Source organism: Alligator mississippiensis, chromosome 9 (assembly GCF_030867095.1).
Source record: "Alligator mississippiensis isolate rAllMis1 chromosome 9, rAllMis1, whole genome shotgun sequence".
Lineage (NCBI taxonomy): Eukaryota > Metazoa > Chordata > Crocodylia > Alligatoridae > Alligator > Alligator mississippiensis.
In genome coordinates this window covers 45,179,714-45,201,704 of record NC_081832.1, presented here as the reverse complement: position 1 = coordinate 45,201,704, position 21,991 = coordinate 45,179,714, and the positions used below count along the sequence as shown (strand labels likewise).

General features: G+C 49.1%; 1 protein-coding gene across 2 annotated transcripts; it reads right to left on the bottom strand.

Annotated features, from left to right (window-relative positions):
- Positions 1–3,268: 3,268 nt before the first annotated feature.
- SLC23A1 (solute carrier family 23 member 1) lies at positions 3,269–19,922 on the bottom strand. Of its 2 annotated transcripts, none has more exons than XM_014606542.3 (15): positions 19,815–19,922; positions 17,399–17,488; positions 16,568–16,678; positions 16,115–16,272; positions 15,878–15,966; positions 14,212–14,279; positions 13,436–13,617; positions 11,610–11,730; positions 10,544–10,700; positions 9,548–9,695; positions 8,656–8,761; positions 7,221–7,350; positions 6,275–6,418; positions 5,452–5,547; positions 3,269–3,893 (listed from the first exon to the last, which is right to left on the bottom strand). In XM_014606542.3, exons 1-15 carry the CDS (start codon positions 19,848–19,850, stop codon positions 3,649–3,651), a joined length of 1,881 nt encoding a protein of 626 aa, XP_014462028.1. In that variant the 5' UTR covers positions 19,851–19,922; the 3' UTR covers positions 3,269–3,648. The 2 variants fall into 2 exon arrangements, with proteins under 2 accessions (XP_014462028.1, XP_014462029.1); XM_014606543.3 differs by lacking the exon at positions 19,815–19,922 and adding an exon at positions 19,186–19,296.
- Between the last annotated feature and the right edge of the window lie 2,069 nt (positions 19,923–21,991).

Here is a 21,991-nt window from a genome sequence, read left to right as displayed (position 1 = left end):
TGGTTGGCAACCTGCTTAATTGGCAGGAGGCTGCCAAATTAAGGACAAAGCTGCTCTGATGTTGTCTGTGGCTTCAGCTTCAAAGGGCACCATTTCTTTGTTCAGCTGGAGCTCATCAGTGATCTTGCCCAGCTCATGGGAGAAGCAGTGCCCTTTGAAATAAAAGCAGCAGCATCTTTGGGGGTTTAGCGAACCTTGCACCATGAGGATTTCAGGTCATATGGCAGAAGCCTGAGATCGGTCATGGATGTACTTCTGAAAGTTTCACAGGAAGGACGGAAGCTTTTTATAGCATAGTTGTTGATAGCAGTGGTTTTTAGGGTGTCTGCAACAATGCATCTGAAGCTAATGCAAGCTATTGGAAGGAACTTTGAAGCTACATATCATAGTTTAAGACTTGTCTGAAGAACTAAAACTTTAACTTCAGCAGTAAGCATGTCACCAGAAGAAGCTATTGAAGTATTCAGTGAAGTTGGTTGAAGGAGATGCCACCCTCCGTTTGGTTGGTTGGTTTGTTTGTTTGATTTGTACTACAATTGTTACATCTTGCCTACAGAGATGCTTCTGGATTGCAATCTTGATTGACAGCTAAAATTTTCAGTTAACATGAGACTGATGAATCAGTTGGGCTAGATGAGTCTCACCCAATCTTCAGCTTTACAATTCTGTGCTTTTTTTTTTTCTTCTTTTGTACTGCCTGGTAACTAAACTGTTTGTAGACTGTAGCCAACCAGGCTGCCCAAACACCTTAGAATTTCAACCACTGATGTCTGATATCCAATGACAAATGCGTCTTTCATAGGCATTTTTCCCCTTTTCAATGAAGTCTTAAGGAGAAAAATGGGAATAATAGCTCTTATATTCAGAGTAGAACTGTAATCTAATCATGTAGAATGGAGTGGCTTATTAATGACTATCTTAGTGGCAGTGGGATCTTCTGGAATTGTTGGTTGATGACAGAGGCTTCTTATCAGCAATGTGAACAGTAACAAGCTGTTCTTGTTGTATGCGTGTGTGGTGTGTTTTTTGTTGGTTTTTTTTTGTTTGGTGTTTTTTTTTTTTAAGGGCACTTCATCAAAATCCAGGGAGGAATCTTTCTCAGAGAAGCCCAGGAGTGTATTTTAGTGCAATAAAACTCGGGTCCTTGTTTGTTCTCTTCAACCTCCCCTTCTCTCCCTAACACTGCTGCTGCCCCCCCCCCCCCGCTAAAATTCTTCTAGATTTGCCGGAGGATCAGGGGTTGCCAGAAACTTTCACAGGCAGATGGGGGACATGGCTCCAGCCTAAAATGCCACCTGGCTAGCTGTGTACCACCCCTCCCCATCAGTGTCTGCCTGGCCACCTCCCCCCCCCAGCTTCATGGTCAGTGTGCCATGCTGCTTTTTTATTTAGGTAAGTGTTCCATGGGGCAAAAAAGATTGAGAAAACACTGTTTTAATGGATTACCTTGAAATGTATCTCAACAAAAAAAAAATCCTACACTGCTTATATTTAAAGACTACATTCCTCACACTGATTCTTGATTTAATTCTTGGTATAATTGTGTTGAGGTCTGTGGAGTTGAATGAGGGATGGATTTGGTCCAGGGTGCCTAGATGACCACTTGAGCCATCTTTTGCCTAGGTTTGCAAGCCTTCTTGGAACCTGAACAAAGTTCTGCATAAGTCTTAAGTGAATTTAGGGTTTGAGTTGTAAACTGCAGAAGGTGGAAATTTGAAGCCAGTCTTGGGGAAGGGGGTATGACTGTCATTTGGGGTGAATAGCTTGGAAATTCACTTGGCTGGGGTCATCTGACCCCAGATGTCTTTCTTGCTCATGCAGGGGGCTGGACTCTGATCCTTCAGGGTCCCTTCCAGCCCTATGATTCTATAATGACATTAAAGGGGCCTGCAGTAGTAGAGCCTGGTGACATTTCAGTAGATTGTCACAAATGACATGAACATTTAGGGACAATGTCTAATACAGTAGAGATGGTGCTGTGTTGGAGTTGTCTTGCACAGACTCCACTGGAATGGTAAATTGGAATCAAGTTCTTTCACTCTCAAGTTTGGCACAGCTCACCTTCCTTCAGTAATCTGAAATAGGCCTATGGTAAAGCAGGCCTAACTGCTGCTGCATCTGTTATGCCAGGGGTGGGCAAAATATGGCCCATGGGCCAAATCTGACCTGCAGCAGGTCCCTTGGTCTAGCCTGGCCCAGGCACCATCCAGCCATGGCATGTCTTGCTGCCTCCTGGGCATGCAGCAGGGCTCAGTTGGCACTGCAGCTGGACTGCCTTTCTAGGCAGCCCAGATGGTGACAGTTCCTTCCAGCTGCTGCCTCTGGCCCCAGCCACGCAGTACTGGCAGGGACCCATGGACGTAGCCCCAGCCTTGCACCTGTTCCAGGTTTGCCTGCCCAGGGTCAGCAGTTGAGGCACAGGACAGAAGCTGTTGCTCAGCACAGCAGAAAGCAGCTCCTCCCCCTCACTGCTGCTGGCTGTTCCTGCTGCAGCTGCCTGGAGCCTGTACCAGACTGCCCTGCATTTTGTTTTGCAGTGTCACTGCTGCCCCACAGGGCAGCCTGGAGGCAGCGGTGACAATAGCAGAGACAGGGCAGCCCAGTGCAGGCTCTGGGTGGCTGCAGCAGGAATGCCCAGCAGCAGCGAGGAAGGGGAGGGGCTGCTTTTACCCCCCGCACTGAGCAACAGCTTCTGTCTTGTGCCATGGCTGCTAAGCAGGACACGTGGGGTTGCGGCTGTGCAGTGCAGGTCCCCGCCGGTACCATGGGGCTGGGCCCAGCAGTGATGGCAGCCAGAAGGAGCTGTGAAGCTGCCCTAGCACCACTGTATGCCTAAGGGGCGGCAGGATACACTAGAGGGAGGCAGTGCGGAGTAGGCGTGGGTGGGCTGGGGTTGGGGCTGTGCCCAGGCTCTGGCTGATCTGCTCTGTTGGGGGTGAGTCCAGGGCAGGGTAGGGGCTGTGGGCCTCTGGCAGTGGCAGGGAGGTGCTATAGGGCACATGAGCTCTGGGCTGTTGCAGGCAGGGGTGGATGCTGACCAGCTCAGGCAGGGAATGTGTGGGGAGCTCCAATGCATATCCCACCATACCTGCAGACTCCCCTGCAAACCACATCCTCTCCCACACAATCACGTCCCACAAACACCGCACCCCTCCCCCACATGCACCTGTGCACATCTGGGGGGAGCCCTGCTCACTGCTATGTGCCCACAACCCATACCCCCCCCACACACACACACACCCCCCCCCTTCTTATACAAGAATAAGACTTCATTTTGAGGTATTATGCAATCACCCACACACAGACAAATATTTTTTTTAAAATAAAATACATTGTTGATTTTAAAAAAAAAAAAAAAAATCAAACACTAAGTATAGAATTTGTGGGGGCTTTTCTGGTTCCAAGATGGCAAATCCCTCTTCCCAAAAGCAGTACTTCTGGGGGCAAGGGGAGGGACTTCTGACAGCAAAGGTTGGGGGCTAGGGGACAGGTCTTCTGGTCCCAAGATGGCAACCAGGGGATGGGGCTCCTGTCAAGGGGCAAGGCTACCCTTGTGGCTCTCAACAGCTCAACAAAACTCATTAAGCGGCCCTCTGAAATAAGTGCCTGTCCCCATGTTCTGCCCATGCCACCCTCTATGCAGTTCTTTCAGACCTTCGTGCATACGGCTAAGTTGTTTGTGTTGTCTTGTGCATCTTCCGTTGCGTCATGATTCTTTGTCCTTGACTTGAATCCTTTGAAAACTGGACACACTGGCACATACTTCAGCCAGTGGATCCTTTTTACCACATTCATCCCAAATGGGAAGTCGTAGCTTTTCAGGTTTTCAGACATGCTGCTGTCAGCATGCGCTCCTGCCTTCCACTGCACCAGTCCTCGTTCCTCTTCCGTCCCTGGGAGGAGGTAAAGGTCCCAGAGTTTAGGTTAACATACAAGACTGGTAGTTAAAGTAGAAGAGGAGCAATAGAAGAGTAGAGCAAGAGAAGTAGAAGAGGAGCTGCCTACAACAGTAGGGTAGCAAGTAACTTAATCTTTTCAAGTTAGAAGTATTTTTGTGGGCAGTTCTGGGGAGAGGCAATTCCCACCCCACCCAATACTGTGTCAGTACATTGATCTCTCTCACGTGGGATCCGGCCTCCTCAAGTGGCTAGTATCTGATGCTTCTGATGGATGCAAACTCACCTGGCTAATCTGAGTCTACGCAAGCAGAGAAGAAAACTTCCCTGCAGTCTGTTCCCTGCATTGGATTATCCTGCCATCACTGAACATGAACTGTACTTGCCAGCATAAGATCTACTATGAAACTGCATGCAGGAAGACAGCAGGAACAAGCTTATAGTGTAACATCTGTTGCTTGTTTTCAAGACTTCCTGCCCTTTTTAAAAATACTGTCATAGTGTTTCATTCAGACCTTCTGTGGCAGACAGACATTGTAAGTTAGCTGGTTGTATTGCTGAATGATGTTTCTGCTCATTTATGATTGTCACTAGTGATCCTTACTTATGCTCTGATACTGGGCACAAAGGGCAGCAGTGGGGGGATGTGTGGGACTGATAATGAATACCTCATTGAAGTGCTTTCTAAAGTTTTTTCTTTTTGTCACAAAATGTTTATATTTAGTTCCAATTGTGCCAGTGTTGTATACTTGGAGAAACCATCTTAAAGCATGGCTATCCAACTTCTAGGTGGTTTGGGGTTGCACTAGTGTGAGCTATGGCCCCTATGTTGCCCTGTATGTGTGGCTAGCATAGCTAGCTTTTGCACCACAAAGATAGCCCTCACCTCTGTTCTCTCACTCCGTGTTCAGCTGTGCTGTCTCCTGGGTTGGGAGCAGGCATCATAAATGGAGGGAGGGAGAGGCTACAGCAGTGGTTCTCAACCCTATGAAACTTAAGGCACTCCTTGCTAATGTCATGGTACTCAGAAAATGCTGGCTCTTAATTTTTGCTCTCTTTTGACTACGGAAAAATAATAGAGCAGTTTTTCTGTTGCAAAGAACTCAGAAAGACCACATCAGATGAGAGAGGATTCTACAATGTGAAAAACAATTTGCATGCCTAACTACTAGGATTGCATGGCACCCCAAACACCCTTGAAAAAGGTGGTTGCGAATTACTGGCCTAGAGACCCCTGGCTGCAGCAGCAATGGGAGCAATAGGGGGAGTGGTGGCTGGATAAGAGCTTGGGGGCCACTCATTAACTCCTTTGGCTGTGGCCTGCCAGCTGGACAGCCCTGTCTTAAAGGATTTTTATGGTCCATCTCAAAATACAGTTTTAAAGAAGTCCATGCTTCTTGCTGAAGATGGATCATTTGCCAGCAGCAATTAATATGGCTTAACTTCCTCAGCAAGGCCTGAAATCATAACACGGGCAACATGCTCTATGAGAAGTGGACTCATAACATATTGGTGCATTATAAAGGCTTAATATCTTGTCTTCCAGCAGCTGTACCTGGAATGGTGTTGTCCAGTATGAAGGCAATGCTACCCCCAACAAACATTTCTGTTGTTAACAGCACTGTTAATATTTGGTCCACTTCAGGCACACCTGTAAGACAGTGAGCAAGTGCACCTGTCAGGTTAGATGCTATTATCATTAAAAAGTAAGAATGGTGAGTTTAATGGGGATTACCGGCTGTTGTCTAGAAACAAACCTCCATGCGACTGGGGCATAACTATCTGATTGAGTCTAAGAAGTTTAATGGTGGTGTGTACATTGCTGGTGTGTCTGCAAAGTACAGCCCAGGCAGTTGCTCACCGCCCACACCAAATCCCAGGCCTGAGGCAATGTAGCTGCTTCAGAGTGGCAGCTCTACTTCCTCTCCACCACCCCCATCCCCACCCCCATTGCTCATTGTCCTGTTTGAAGATCATATTTTGTTTTCTGTAAACTTCAAAAAAAAATCTAATTTATGAAGCCCAGCCTGTGTCAAAATGCCTCAGGGAGTTGCAAGCACATGGCAAAGGGAGAGGAAACCAACAGCTGCATGTTGAAAAAGTCCAGCTAGGGCTTAGATCTAATATGGAGCATGACAAAGATCTTAAATGCCTGAGGGTGTTCCTATGGAAGCTGTATGAAATTCCTAAAGTCAGGCTGTCACAATTAAGGACTGTGATTTCAATCATCACTGCTAGTACATGTTTACATGGCATCCTAGGGATCTACATTCTGTATAGAAGCCATCAAACCAACAGTTCAGTAAAGGGGACCGCTCAATGCAGTACTAACAGAGCATGTCACATACCTTGGGAGGCTTTCAGCCATGGAGACATACCTGTGTTAATGGCAGTGGGGTGTGAATCCAAGTAGTTTGGCAGTGTCAGCCCAAAAAACATAGCGAATCCCAGAACAAAAAGATTGCGAGAGGAGTTCATGTCAACGAACTGCAGATTGGAAAGGCCAACAGCTGTGATCATGCCTGTGAATGTGCAAGCAGAGTTCAGCCTGGATGCAAACACAGTAGGGACAGTTCATTGAGAGAGGCTGCTGTGATTGCTGGCTCATCTTTTGAGCTAAGAGGCATGTATTCCAGGTAGAGGTGGAATAACCAAACAGCAAACTATTTTACTCCTCACACAGATGCAAAAGACCTGTCCAGATGCTCCTGATTCAATTTAAACCTTGCTCAAATCAAGTTAATTCAGTATTAAACCAGGTTTAAAAGAACTGTTCACAATGCTTTGCACTGGTTTAACTGAATTAATGAACAAATTGATATAAAGTTAAACCAATTTGTCTTTGAATAGCCAAATCCTAGGGTTACCTCCCTGAGCTGGAACAGTATAACAGCTGACTGAAATCTCCCTTGCAGACATTGGCAGCACCTAGCCTTAGCATCAGGTGACAAATGGAGGAGATAAATATGAAGTGTGAAGTAAGTACCACACCTCTCTCTGCTTCCCCCTGCCAACCTCACCAGCCTCAGTGACCCTATGGAGTTGCAGTTGTGCTGCAGAGATTGTTCTCTAGATTTGATGCTCAAAGGAAAGGCAATGCTTGAAGATAAGATCTTCAAAGCCAGTTCTGATGGGCACTGAGCTCCCAGTCTCATGAGCAGCTTTGCAGATCTCAGCTTTATTGTTCAAGCTTTGTAAGCCACAGCATTTTATCCAATAGTACATGAATGTATGAGGGGAAAAAAGGGAAGAGTCCAGCAATGTAATGTCAGTTCTGGACTGACCCTGCTGATTGAACATATAAACGATCTATAGACATTTTACCAAATAATGTACAGAACATCCCTCCGAGGATGGGGTCAGGGAGTGAGGCAAACAGAGCTGTGAATTTTCCAATGGTTCCCAGAACTAGCATGATACCAGCTCCATATTGAATCACTCTTCTGCTGCCCACCTGTATGGGAACATCACCAACAAGGTGAGACAAATTGCTTCATGTTTGTTCATGAACATCATCATCATTCTCACATGATCTCAAGTCAGTTTACAGAGGAGAGAAGTTCTGTTAGGGCATGAGATACCAGGTGGTTCAGTGATGCATAGTTTTACCAGCTCCTTTTCTTGGAGTATAATCTAGTGTACAGTCTTAAGAGAAACACTGTATTGCTGGTTTCATGATGCAGGTTCTGTCTGGGGAAGCTGGTAAAACCAGGAAGATTCTTTGAGTTTTGTCTCACTCTTTCTAAATATAGTCAGTTCTTGAGGCAAAGTTGCTCCCTGAAAACTGGGCTGAGATTCCTGAAAGCAGATTGCCTTTATGCTCTCTGCCACTTCCCCTGTTCAAAGACTTCTGTATGTAGTGTAAATAAACACAGTGCCCTAACAAACAACATAGAAACTCCCAGTCAGTGGTTTCTCTTCCAATGGGAAGTTGATCAGCAAGGGCTCAGTAGGATAGTGAGCTGGTAAACTGAATAATGATGAAGTAACCTGTCAAAGGTCACCTCTGCTCAGTGGCAGAACAGAATCCAGCCCCCTGGGTGCTTTGTCAAGTTGGCCACACTACATACAGCTTTAGAAATTAGAGAGGGATTGTTCACTGTCATGAAATGAGAGTTGGGTGCTTGAAGACATTCTCTGTAAGAGCTATTGGCTGTAATGTTACTGTCAGCAGCATGTCCTACTGCCTTGGATGAAAAGCCCTAGTGAGACTTGGCCCTTCTAGAGCTTCAGCCCTCCAAGGACACTGGTGTTCAGGAGTCACTTGGCACCCACAGAGAACTGAGGTTCATGATCACAAAGAACATCTGTGGTGGAACAAGGAAGGAACACGGGCCTTCCGCATGCCCTGCCCTGACTGCCAGCACTGCCTTCCCTGCACACCGCACCAACATCTCACGCTTCTCAGCTACTTTCATCTTTAAATAGAAGCTTGGCAGCTTCCTGATTCTGTACCTTGCAACCCAAGCATGGAGGCAGGGCAGCAATGCTCACCACAGCAGGCATCAAGTCTCTCCCTATTCCTGTACCTCATGGCTTTCTCCCTATTAACAGTAAAAGTCCCATGTTAGGCATGGCCTGCAGTGACACCCACAGCTGCTAGCCCAAGCTGTGTTGAGGAAGTCCCTGAGGGCATCTATACCACCTCCAGGCTGCTGCCATGAAACACCCCCACCCTCTCTGCCCTGCACATACTACTGCTCAGATACAAAGCAGCATAGCACCTGGAAAGGTCCAAGCAATGATCCCTGGATAGTACCTTTGTGATGCCCAAGACGCCAATGTTGGGGCTGGAGGAGGTGGAGCCATTGCCTGTTCCCAGCAACCCAGCAATGATGCAAGAAACTCCTTCCGTGAAAATGCCTCTGAAAAGAAGAAAACATTCAAAGTGTTCCATGCAGTCTCCAGGGTACTGGCAGTTCTCAGCACTGCTGCTGCACGGCAGAGATGTGTGATGCTGCTTAGGGCTAGACTGGGTATGTCAGTGTGGCAGGAGCCCAGCAAGAATGCCAGCTTCTCCCCTGGAGACTGTGTGTTGCAGCAGAAGACCCCTGCACTGGGAGGAGGTGTATTCCATGCTGCCCTTCCATGACTGGCGAGCATGGTGCCTACTGTGGCGGCTGGCATTGTAGCCACTTTAAGCTAGGTCATTTCCTGGTCCAGCACAAAGGATGGGGTGGGCTCCTGACAGTTGTTTTGTATGCTAGTGCACTTGCACATAGCCTGGCATTTATGTGGGCCTGGCACATTCACAGTGCTCACTGATGCCCTGAGAGATGGTGGTTGTGGGGGGGTCACAGCCCTCATTCAACGCAGGGTCACTGGGGTTCCAGCCAACGCAGTCAAATTTGGATGCTTACAGATATCTCCATCCAGCTTTCAGCATCAAATGTTCTGAGGGGCTGAGCAGCTGCAGCTTTATTGAACTTAGTGGAAATGCATTTGCCTGGTGCCTTGGAAATCCAAGCCATGGTTATTTGAGCACCTAATTTTGGGCACTCACATATGAAAGCAGCCTAAGTCCCTTTCCCTTCTCAGCCTCCTCTCAGTGCCCTTTGTCAGTGGTGATTGCTCTTCTGTGGAGCAGACTCTGGTTCCCCTGTGCATGCTTGCTGGTGACTAGAGGGGCAGGCAAGATGCTGGGACCATACCTATTAATAGCATGGACAGGTGGTGCCGGAGCCCCCGCCAGCCTGGCGCAGGAATAGTAGTCCCCAATGGACTCGATAATCCCGGCCAAGGTGGCGCTGAACATTCCCAGCACGGCCGCAGCTGTCACTGTGGGCACCCCCCACTGACCTGGGAATGGCAAAACAGAACAAGGGGTTAGCTGCTACGCCTAAGAGCTGCCCTGGAAACCATGTGCCCTGACAGGACCCAGCACAGCTCAGTGTGCCCAGGTGCCAGGACTACTGGTACAGGATGGTTTTCCCATTATCCTCCCAGTGAGGTTCACCATGGCACAAGTATCCCTAAAATACAGAAGCTGCAAGGCCCTCGATCCAATGCCTCCCTACCACACCCACACTACAGATATGCTTCTGGGCTGAACGTTACTCTTTGGAGAACCACCTGGTGACCAGTAACACGGCCTTCCTCCCCACTCCTGCAGTGCTACCACCCATGCAGCAGCTCCTGGGGCTCCAGCCACAAGCTGCCAGCTTCCCTACTCTGGTGCTGACCTCAGTGCACCTGTGACCCTCTGGGAGTCACTTCTGCCCCACCATGCCACAGCACAGTGCAAGAGGGCTCTGCACTCTAGCAGATGGGGCTGGTCAGTAAGGCAAGAATCCTCTTTCTCCCATTACTCAGTGTCTGACTGGGAGGAAAGGACTTTCTCTGCCCTGGTCTAAGGCTGTTGTATAGAAAGCAGAGGGAGGAAGCAGCACACTGAGGGGGCAGTGGGGCAGGTATTAAGTTGGGGCAGGAGGTCCTACTCCTGCCTCTGCCTGGGGGGCACACAGTGCGTTTAGTCCAATGCACACCAGCGAGTGAAGCTGGGCTGTGCAGAAGGGGAGTGTGTGTATAGGTGCGTGTGGGGGCTGTACATGCACGTGTCCCAGCCACGCATATGTGTGGCACAGAAACCTAAGTACACTCCTGGGCACCCCTTTTCCAAACCCCTTGACAGGAGCGCTCTTACTCACATGGATAGGGGAGGCGGAACCAAGGTGCAGTCGACATGATTTCCCCTCTGGCGTCAGTCCTGGCCTTGTAGCCATACACGTCTGCCTCACTCGGGAAGACGTTTGTCAGCGTGAGGAGGTAGCACAGCAGCCAGACCATCGTGATGGCCAGGATGATCTGGGGAGGAGACAGGCACAGGTAACACCTGCTTTCCATGCCTGCTCAGTACCAGCACCCCAGGCAGGGGGACATTTGCTGTGGATGGCAGAGCTGCTTTGACACAGCCAGACCTGCCACCATGTCATCCAGGCCTACCCTGACAGCTGTGGGGCCCTCTTGGCTTCATAGAAATCCCTGTGCTCCCTGGACAGGCAGGGGGCAGGGGAGTGCTATGCCAAGTACCTGAGAGTAACATGGGAAGGGAGGAAAGAGGGTGGGAGAGGGGACAAGCATGGGAGGGTCTTATTGACAGTGACTGCTGTTGGGCTGTCTCCTTGCCTGCTGTCTTGCTGGGGCTGGGGCTGGTAGCAGCTCTCTGCCCTTTGCCTGGCAGTGGCTGCTGGGGGGCCACCATACTAGCATTCCCTCTGGATCTGTACCCAGGGCTGGTGCGCCCTTCACTCTACCCCAGTTGCACTTCTGGTCATGGCAGTGGCACAGATAGCATGTGGATCCTTTGGATCCACAATTCACAGGCCTGTGTCACTTCAACATGCCCTTTGGCAGCTGGCTGTATGAGGCCCATGACACACTGCAGAATAGTTCCCTCACCATCCAGTAGAGGGCAGTGGTGACACGTGCAGGCCAGGCAACCCTTGCAGTCTTCTGAGCTTTCCCCAGTGTTATTAATAACTCCCTTCCCTCCCGGCCTAATCACCATCTCCAAGGAGTTCTGCTATCTTGGGTCCTGGCGGTGCAACAGGAAGGGCCGTGTTTGTTGTATCCCCAGTCCATCCACAGTGCCAGAGATTTTTTAGGCCAGTAATGTGGACCCACAAGAACTAGGTAATACATTGAAGGAATTATTTAACACCACCCTCTGGGTGGTAAAGTTTTGCCAGCCCCTTGTAATGAGTCTGGCCATACCGGAAACATTTTGAAGATCTGGATCCTGAACAAAGTACATCCTTTACCCCATCTGTATCCTGGCAGCCGAATCGTTACATTTCGTAGGTATTGGGCAAATAAGATGATCAGAAAAATGGACCTGTTAAAAAGAAAACTTCATTAGGACCCCAAGCTCACACCACTGGCCGGTTAGTGTGTTTGAACTCAAAGGAGTTTACCAGTTAAGATTGGCTTCATGCAAAGCCATGTATGTCCTTGGGACTAGGTCAAAAGGAGAAGTGGTGAAGTGATGGATGTGGTTGGATTAGGGAAAGGAGAAATCTTTCTAAAAATAGGAACTTTACTGAAGAATGCCTTGGGGGGGGGGGAAACAACTGAAATTATTCATATATTTAAATCAAACTTAATAAATAGTTTTTAGTAGAAAAATAATGGGAAAAATTTTGGAACAGCCTGAACTTTCCCATTTAATATGGCAAAATGAGGCATTTGACTTTTCATTCTGAAACACCTGCTAGGTTATGAATTGGCCTGTGTTAAAAAAGCCTTAAAGGGGGACAACATAATGTTTTGGATCAACCTGGGACAAATATTTTTGCCATCTTCATTTCACAAAAAGAACCCTGAAAAAATTCTCCTTTGGGGGTCAATCTGAAACTGCATGTATTACTATGAAGATGATTTTTTTTTCAGACACCCAAGTACAAATTCCATAATTCAGAAGGCTAAAGAATGAATGAGACGTGCCGAACGCACAGGCCACGGTGCTGAGTGTACAGACTGCAGAGCATGGCAGGTTCTGATGACCAGCGACCTCCTTCCTTATTTGTTTCTGCTTCATTAAAGAGAGGGTTTTGTTTTGGGGTGTATCTGAGAACACATATCACAGACCAATAGTGAGGGTTGATCCTGGTTCTGTGTGTTCACCTCGTGCATTTGGTTGGCTGAACCAAGCTGCTTTTCACTATGGAACTAGACCGGGGTAGTGCTTTGGGTGATGGGCAGAACCAGTCAAGAATTTTCTTTCCAATGTGTATTTCTGCAGATCACAATTTTTCATGGGAAAATGGTGATTTTACTCACAGTATTTACCATTTGGGGGAAAAATTATTTGGGGTCAGGTCACCTTGAATCAAAACATTTGGCTGGGTCAAAATGAACTGAACTGTTTCACTCTGGTCAGCTGGATATTACTCTGTGTCAGCCAGAGCTGCTGCAAGAGAGTTGCCATTTGGATACCTCATGTCCTGTTCTCTCTTCTGGCCAGGCTCCCCAGCTAGATTCATATGATCCACTAGGATTTCCCCTTCATTTGACTAGCTACAATACATTATGGGAGTCTCATGATCACAGTGCGTCACGAGAAATGGCTTCAGCTAGAGCAGGATTGGGTCCATAGGGCAAAACCTTCTGCAATCAACAAATGCATTTGGGGATGGAGTTTCACTTCAAGTCATAGGCAGCGGAAGACCGGGGCTAACAGGACTTGGCGCCCCCCCGCCAAATGGGCCAGCAGCACCGCACCCAGCACCCCTGCCACATGCTCCTCTGCTGCCGTGCACGCAGCACCAGGTCACACCGGCCCCGGAACAGCCCTGCAGCAGGGAGAGGTGGGATCAGGCAGGTGCGCTCCGCACTGCCCAGCCACACCCCAATAATATTTCCTAGTGCTGCTTATGCTTCAAGCTCAAGGGCCAAATTTTGCCTTTAGACATACACCTGCACAACTCCCATAGAAAACCTTTCCATAAGGATATACAGAAGTAGTATCAGGGTATCCCTCAATGACAACTAGAGACCCATCCTCTCTGTTTCTTGTCCTGTGGAATAAACTAAATGCGTACAGTGCTGCAATGCCCCAGTGTGATCCGGCACGATCCCCAGCTGCTTGAAACACTGAGAGTCCTATGAGGGAGACAGTGGGGGTGACGGTGAGGGGTCCAATGTAGCTGAGCAGTGCCCCAGGGAGGCCCACAAGCCCGATGACCACTTCCACCAGGCTGGACACGATGATCGCCCCTTGGATCTATTGTGCAAAGGGAAAAAAAGGCCTCTTAACGCATGCTTATCTCTGAGGAATCACAGGCCATCAGGCTTCAGTCCCCATACTGGTGCCACAGAAAAGGGCAATATCTGTGTGAGTCTGGAGGTCTCACAGGATCAGTGTAGCTCTGTGTTTGGGAGCTGAGGCTGTAGGATTGTGGAGGCATCAGAGTGTACCTCACATGGGCCTGGAGCCACTTTGCCAGGGCCAACAGGCTCTAGAGGAGGAGGAACTCTAGGCCATGCCCATGGTGAGGGATGTTGAACACAGCTGCAGAAGTCTAGTGGCTCCTGAGGGAGAGGAGCAGTGCCTATGCTCAGCACAGCCTTTCTGCCCAAAGGTGGGTTTCCCTTGCAGGAGAGGACCATAGGCCTGCTTAACTGCACACCAGCACTGCATGGTGCATAAGGAGATGGCACATGGCCCCACCATCCCAGCAAGCCATGTGGTTTGGCTCACAGGACTGCCCTGGCCAGTTTCCTAGGGATGTTGCCCAGGCCCAGCCCCGCCCTGCACTGCCCTGCCCTGTCCTGTGTGGAGTCCTGAGTGGGCTTGCAGCCCTTGAGTGGCGCTTACTTCTCTCATCCGTGGGTGCCATATGTGCGATGTGTTCAGTGGTAAAGTCCAGTTGCCATAGATCTCCTCTAGAAAATAGAAGGAGGGATTTAGAGGCATCAGTGCTCAGGGATAACAGGAGTTTCATAGTTTCACAGTTGGTAGGGTCAGAAGGGACCTGAGCAGATCATCAAGTCCGACCCCCTGCCATGGCAGGAAAGAGTACTGGGGTCAAATGACCCTGGCAAGGTGTTCATCCAGCCTCCTCTTAAAGATCCCCAGGGTAGGAGCCAGCACCACTTCTCTTGGAAGTTGGTTCCAGATCCTAGCCGCCTTGGCAGTGAGGTAGCGCCTCCTGATGTCTAGTCTGAATCTACCCTCTGCCAGCTTGTGACCGTTATTTCTAGTCACTCCTGGTAGCGCTCAGGGGAACAGGGACTCCCAATGCCTGCTGGTTCCCTCTGACTAGTTTGTAACAGGCCACTAGATCCCCCCTCAGCCTTCTCTTGTGGAGGCTGAACAGGTTCAGGTCCCTTAGCCTCTCCTCGTAGGACCTGCCGTGCTGACCCCTGATCATGCGGGTGGCCCTCCTCTGGACCCTCTCCATGTTGCCCACATCCCTGAGGGTTCAGGGCAGATGCATTTGCTAATGGTCTACATTCACCCTGCACTATGCTCATTAACTCTAGTGTCATTCCTGTGCATTCTGGGTTAAGCTGGAGTAATGCAGTGGGGAGTCCAATCCCACGCTTGTACCTTGCCTGGAAGCTGAAGGGTGCCCTGTGCTATGGGATCTGATCCTCCGTGCAGAGAACGCATCTGGAAGAAATGGCCATCCCCAGCACCTCTGAAATTCTGGCTCAAAACATCTCAGTTTCGCCCCTTTATAAGGCCTGACTACATAATACACATTTTTTTTACCTACAGCCCCACCAAGTGCTAAACACTGTCTACACACCTCATGACCTTTCACATCAAGGCCTGAGAAGTTGATCATGATCACACAGCAACTCAGTAGGAGAGCTGGGACAAGAGCCCAGGCTTCCTGATACCCAGACCAACATGCTATCGATTGATTAGACCAGTGGTCTCCAACCTTTTTAAGTAGGAGTTCACCTTTGGCATTTAAAAGCAACCCAAGATGTACCGTTCACTGCCGCCACTCCCCACCCCCCTCCCCCGCCCAGGAGGTAAGTCTGTGGGAAGGGAAGGGGGGTAGACTGAGAAAAAATTATTTGGGGGTGCGCCTCCCCAGCAGGTAAATCCCACCCGGCTGGGACCCCACTCAATTTACCTCTGCTCCTGCCTCTGCAGCACTGTCCCTCACTGTGAGGGCCTCACTCTAGGCCCCTTCCCTCCCCTCCCCCACAGACTGACCTGCTGGGCTGGGGCACACGCATGCATGCACACAGGCACTCAGCCTCCCACCCCAGCCTCGGGCGGACTCCAAGTGGGTCTGAGATCTACCACAAGAGGATCCAAGATCTATTGGTGGATCGAGATCCATTGGTTGGTGACCACTGGACTAGACCATGTTGCCTATGTGATAGCAGCTAGGAAGCTGGATGTGGAACCTAGTCTGTAATCCTGACATATGACACTGGGCTACAAGGGTGTCCTCAGAGGAGGCATTAACTTAGTCAAGTTCATTATTATACCGCAGTGGAGTAAAATAAGCTTGAGTTACCTTCTGGGGGACATTTCCATTTCTCCAGGGCAAGAATGGATTTGGCAGGAACCAGGAAGGCTAATGCACTTGCTTGGAACAGCGGGAGTCTGCAAAACCAAGAATAAAGACCTTCATTAGCAAGTTCTTTCTGTTTTTAACTCACTTTCTAAGTTTCCATCCCAGCATCTCAATAGAAAACAAGGCTTTAAGAGTAATTGTAAGATGTAAGAGCTGAGCTGAGTGGAGGGAACCCACCTGATCCCCACAGTGGTCTGGATAAGTGTCGTGATCCCAACGCAGGTGAAGATGGTGCCGATTAGCTGGCTGACAGTGTACTGGTCCTTCCCCACGCACAAGCACTCAGCCAAGAGAAACGGGACAGCTATGGTGCCGCTGAAACAGGTCAGGTAATGCTGGAGAAGGGAAGGGGAAGAAGCCCCCTGTTATGCCTATTCGTTGGACTGGGGAAAAGGGTGGAGTTTCACCTCTGTTCCCAGTTACAACAAAGTTTGCCTCTGGATGGAGGACTGCCTAGGTACCATGGACATTTTGTCTGGGCTAAAGGATGTCAGTGGTGCCTTGGGCTTTTGCAGAGATTGTGCACAGGAGTTGTAGCCTGTAGGTATTTTTTGTCCCCTAGTAAATGAGACTGAAACACAGTCACCTGCAGGGACAGGGTCTCAGACCTCTCCTCAGAGCCTTCCTTACCTGAAAGCCAAGTAGAATGCAGAGGTACCATGGAGGTGTATCTTCAATCTTATAGATCATGTCAAACCCCTTCCTGGCTGGCCCTGTGTGATTCATGCTCACTGTGTGGGGCTGGAAAGGGAGAAAGGAGGATTTTAGCTCTGGGGCAGTTAGAGCAGGGCTTGGAGATTTTGCCAAGATAAATGTGCTACAATTTCCTTACACTGAGCAACACCCCCACAAACTGGTTTCTGGAGCATAATCTCTCCTGTCTCCTCCAAGCCTGAGCAATCATCCCAGGTCAGTGACAGCTCAGGAACCAGTTCTAGGTGATGGCTGTACTGAGCTCCCCAGACACTGGGGCAAAACTCTGTCTGCATGGACTTGAGCTTGTGCTGTGTATACAGGAGGTCAGACCTCTCTGGCCTTAGGATCTATTCCTCCAAAGGCCCTACAAAGACCTAGGGCAGCAGCCTCTGCCACTCCAAAGTCCCCAGATCCATTGCCTGTTGCTTTATTGTCCCTTTTCATACTGGTGAGCAAGAAGTAAGTAGGGAGGGTAGTGAGAAGAACTTCAGCTATATCCTCACAAAGTGACGGCTATGGGACTTGCTTGCCAGTTATCATCACCATCTAAGGGTCTGGCAAAAATCACTTCCTCCAGGAGGAGAAGAGTAAGATACAGCTAGATCATAATTTGCTGATTCACAGCCTGGTCTTTGGCCTGCTTCTGGGGCACTGCAGCTATGTTTTCCTCCTTGCTTACATCTTAGCTGAGCCCTAACTTACAGTGCATTAATCCCTCAGGTAAAGGTAGTGGCCCAGGTACCCTTAGCTGAGCCCTTGCCTCACCTTGTTCTCAGGGACCGGCTCCTTCCCACATGGATATTCAGCAATGATCTCAGGTGTCCTGTCATTCAGAGCAGAAGGAGGGTTGCCATTCTGGTGTCAAGGGAGATATAAAACAAAGGAAGTCACTATTTATTTAAGCTGTTCCATGGGGAAACTGTAGGCCAGAAGGCAGGCCAAGAGCAGGTAGTTAAAACCTTCAAGTCTGGAGATCTTCAGAAAGCACTAGAATGCATCAAAACATTTGGAGTTCATTCAAGAACATCTGAGATAGATAAGGAAAGCATGCAGGATGGTACAGCCAAACCTGGTACAATAGATATGAATGCTATGAAGGAATGCTCTAATTAAATAAGTTCATTAATCAGCAAACTGTAAGGTGTTGGCACCAACTATGATTGATGATGCGTGGGCAGTGCTGCAGGCTGATGTTAAGTGCTTCTAACATATAAAAACAATAGAATACAAAAGCACCCTGGATTTGTGTTTAACCCTGCACTATCACCAGTTTGATCACCTGGCTGGTAGTATGAATGAAGGCTGGTAGTATGAATGAAGTTTATACTCACTGAAAGCTGCTGTGTGCTTATATGACCTGTGTTGGTTTCGTTAGTACATAGCAGGGCCTTGGAGGCAACAACAAAAACGGTAGAGAAAGCAACAGCACCAAAAGATCAAATGCGAAACAGACAGTGCTGCTGAGTGCTTTGGAAAGGGCGTGTGATGCTGCTTCCTATTGTGTTGGCTGCTCTAGTCGAGCAAGCTCAGGGAATCCATAGAAAAGGACCCCGGCATGAGGGAGCCCCCAGAACTGGTTTGAGTTCCTTTTGTCAAGAGCAAGCATCACATCCCAGCCTAGGTAGCCATGACTTACATTTAAAGGGAATGGCAAAACAAGATAGACTCAAATGAACATCTCAGAGGGAGAGCAAAGTGAGCGTCTCTTCTCTGCAACATGCTACATCACCCCACAGCATATCAGATGGCCAAGCTTTATGCCTACATACAGACACTGTATCATTTTACCTACCTTAGTACAACCCCTCTGCTTCAATATGCACACAGTTAAACTGGTATGAATATCTGTGTTCCACTATAACAATCTCTACGTGGGAAAGGACATGAGCAATACTAGAATAAGGCACTTTCAAAGCAGAATAGCTGTGTCCACACTAGGGTTTGTACTAATCTAATGATACTGGTAAAATCACAACTCAGTGAAAAAAGATAAATTGGTACAAAAATCTGGGTGTAGATCAGACTTTGGAAATAAAAAGGTACAAAACAAGGAAGCCACAAACAGGACAACTGAATTGCTGCAGACATCTCACTAACATATATAAACAGAGTTAAAATAATAATCATCCTCTTCCTCACTCCCATGTAGCACATTCAGAGACCCTTACAACAGAGTAGCTACTCAGAACACCCTGAGCAGTGCAGCCATGCAGTAAAAGAAGCAGTATTTGACTTAAAAAGCTTTGTTTCTGTGGCATCCTCCCCAGCATGGAAAGTGGACCATAAATAAATGTTAATGTGTATTATAAAGGAGTCGCTCAAAATCCCTCACAACAGGGGCCCACTCTTACAAAAGGCTGAGGGGAAAGATCTGTGCCTTTAAAACCCAGTATTTTCAGTGAAAGCTGCAGATGCTCAGCTCCAAACAGGATCAGGCCCTGGACTCTGCCAGTCACTGCAAGCTAAAATCATGTTCCTTGCAAATTTACTTCAGAATAAAACCCAGAAGCCCTCACTTCCTTGGATCCTTTTCTTCCTTCTGTCATTCTTACCCTGGCAGGGGGAGGTGAGGGAATGGGCCTGATGCTTATAGCTCTTCTCTCCTGTGCCCTTACTGAAGCGCCTCCCAAGAGTTTCCAAGTCTTTTGCTGAGTTGCAGCAGCTGATCAAGTACAAAGTGAGGCTGGGTGGTTTCCCTGTGCTGTGTTAAAGACAAGGCTGGCGTAAGGGGAGGTGGGAAAGAGCAGGAAAGAAGGGAACTAGCAACAGCAACAGCATATGCGTGGACCTCATGTGTTTCAGGTGATGGCCAGCAGTCCACTCCTGAGTGGCAGGTTGGATACCTCCCCCACTGGGAGCAGAGTGGCTTCCACTCTTTCTCCAAGCCAAACCAAGCCATGGGCAAAGCCCAGCATTAAGGGTCAGTCTGACAGGTCACGTTGTGTGGAATCTGTCTTCCTGCAATGATCACATTTAAAGTTGCCTTTACCTTCTGCCTCTGGTCAGCAGCATACACTCTCAGATTCTCCTATTCCATTGCTTATACCAGCCCCTTCTCATAACCAACGCAGATACCTGCCATCTCCTTCAGATGCAGTTATATCAAATACTCCTAAGCAAGGAAACTGATACAGATGGTGGGAGAAAGCGAGAATATGGTAAATGCAGACAATGTGTTCACCTTGGTCTGAGGTAAATCCTCCGAACTCTTCCCCATTCTCCTGCTGAGTGGTGCAGAGATTGCTGCGGAAAGAAGAGCTGGAGTAGTTTTTATGGTAGTGTGGAGGACTTTAGTCAACATATCAGACATTGTTCATGGAGTCAATCTATAACTAGAGCTATTGACTGCTGATTGTGAAATATAGGAGAGGTGTGTTTTTGAAGATCATCTATTAACTCCATTAATCACAGGAAATGAACAACCCTTCCTCACATTTATCAGTTTTTCACAGCAGTGTTGTAAAACATTATAGAGAGATGAGTTACAGTGTAATTGACTGGCTGAAAGACAGTTCATAAACAGACTGGAATAGAAACTGCCCTAAGCAGTTCATCCAAAGTGTGTGAGGCTGATAAGGAGCAGCAGTGGAGCCAAAGCAGCTTTCTGCAAGGGGTTGGGACCTCTGTGGGAGTGAGCATTTTGAAGTGCACACTCCTGAGAGGTGGCCTCAATTGCAATGTAAATCTGCAGAGAGGCAGACTAGAAAGTGGGCAGAGCTGCAAAGCATGGTGGGGGCAAGCCCTAGAGTTTGGTTTGGCCCCTTATTCAAGTAGAGGTCCAGCTGTGAAACTCCAAAATGCAGTGATCAAGAATGTTTGAGCCAGCTGTGTTCCTCTAAACCAAGGGTGGGCAAAATATGGCTCGTGGGCCTGATCTGGTCCACCAAGGGATTTATCCAGCCCACAGTGAGTCCTTTGATCCTACCTGGCCCAGGCATGGGGGGGCAGTCCTGGCCATGGTGCATGCTGCAAATCCCACCACCCCGAGGCATGCAGCAGGGCAGGGGTGGTGAGGTGCCTGGACTCTACTTCCCAGCAGCCCCTGCAGCGGCCAGCTCCTTCTGACTGCCATTGCCAGCATCGCCACTGTTGCCAGCCCCGCCCTGCTGCCTGGGCACCCTGGCCCACCCACTCTGCACCCACTGCCGGGGCACCAGATGGAGTGGGTGGGCAGGGTCTCCATGGAGACTGGCCCAGGACCTATGTGGGCAGGATGCACTCAGCCAGGCGGATGGGATGGGGCTGTGGGTGGGCGAGGAGTGGTATCTTGGAGCAGGACAGGTAGGTGGGAGCCAGGGGGGCTGTGGCTGAGGCCAGGATTGTGGGGTGGTGACCGCGCAGAGCTGGGGCCCAGGGCAGAGCCACGATCCACTGCCTGCATGTCCCTGCGATGGGCAACAGTTCTGTTTGCAGGAGAGTGCTGGGGGTGGATCGGGCTCTGCCCCAGGCCCAGCCCCATGCTGTCATTGCCCCATAATCCCAGCCCTGGCCCTGCTCACTCATCCTGCTTCCAGATGCCACTCCTCCATCCACCCACAACCCCATCCCATCCATCCGACCAAGTGTGCCCTGCCTGCGTCTGGCCAAGTGTGCCCTGCTTGCTAGGGCCGGGATCACTGGGCAGTGACAGTGCAGGGCCGAAGCCATGGCATAGGGCCACTTAGGGAGTTTTGGTGAGCTGCTGACCTGGCCTGGCTTGGCAGCAGGAATGTGTGCTGACCTGGCCTGCAGCAATTCATCAAAACTCCCTAAGTGGCTCTCCAGCCTAAATAATTGCCCACCTCTGCTCTAAACCTTGTTCATACTCCTCTCCCATCTCATGTGTGCAGAACCAGGTTGGAGATCCCTTGCTAAGAGTTTGTGTAGTGGAAAGCTGTCCCTTCCTGGCACAGTACATGGCTTCTGGACTGGGAGAAAGAAAATAATACAAGTTCTAGGAATGTTTGAAGACCTAGAAGATGGCTGGGTTGAAGGCTAGTTCTTGATGCCTTTCAGACCTTCACAGAAGCCAGAGGTAGCTTGTGACAGAACTGACAGGAGCTGCGCCTCTCAGTGCCAAGTTACAGCAGAGGCAAAGATATCAGGGGCGTAGAGTAAGAACTGTAAGGAGGTGGGGGCTTATAAATAGCAACTGTCCCATGGGAGAAAAGTGCCAAGTATCAGATCCAAGCCATGGACCAGAGCAGATTCCCATGGGCCAAAGATTGACTTGCTCACAGGCTACTGATCTTTTCCCCTTGGGGTTCAGTGTAATTGAGGTTATACAGAGCCAGTTAATAATTTCCTTTGTCCCTGCTACTACCATAGCAGTAGCTCAGGGCTGAGGAGATCAGGCCAAACCATTGCTTCAAGTGGTTG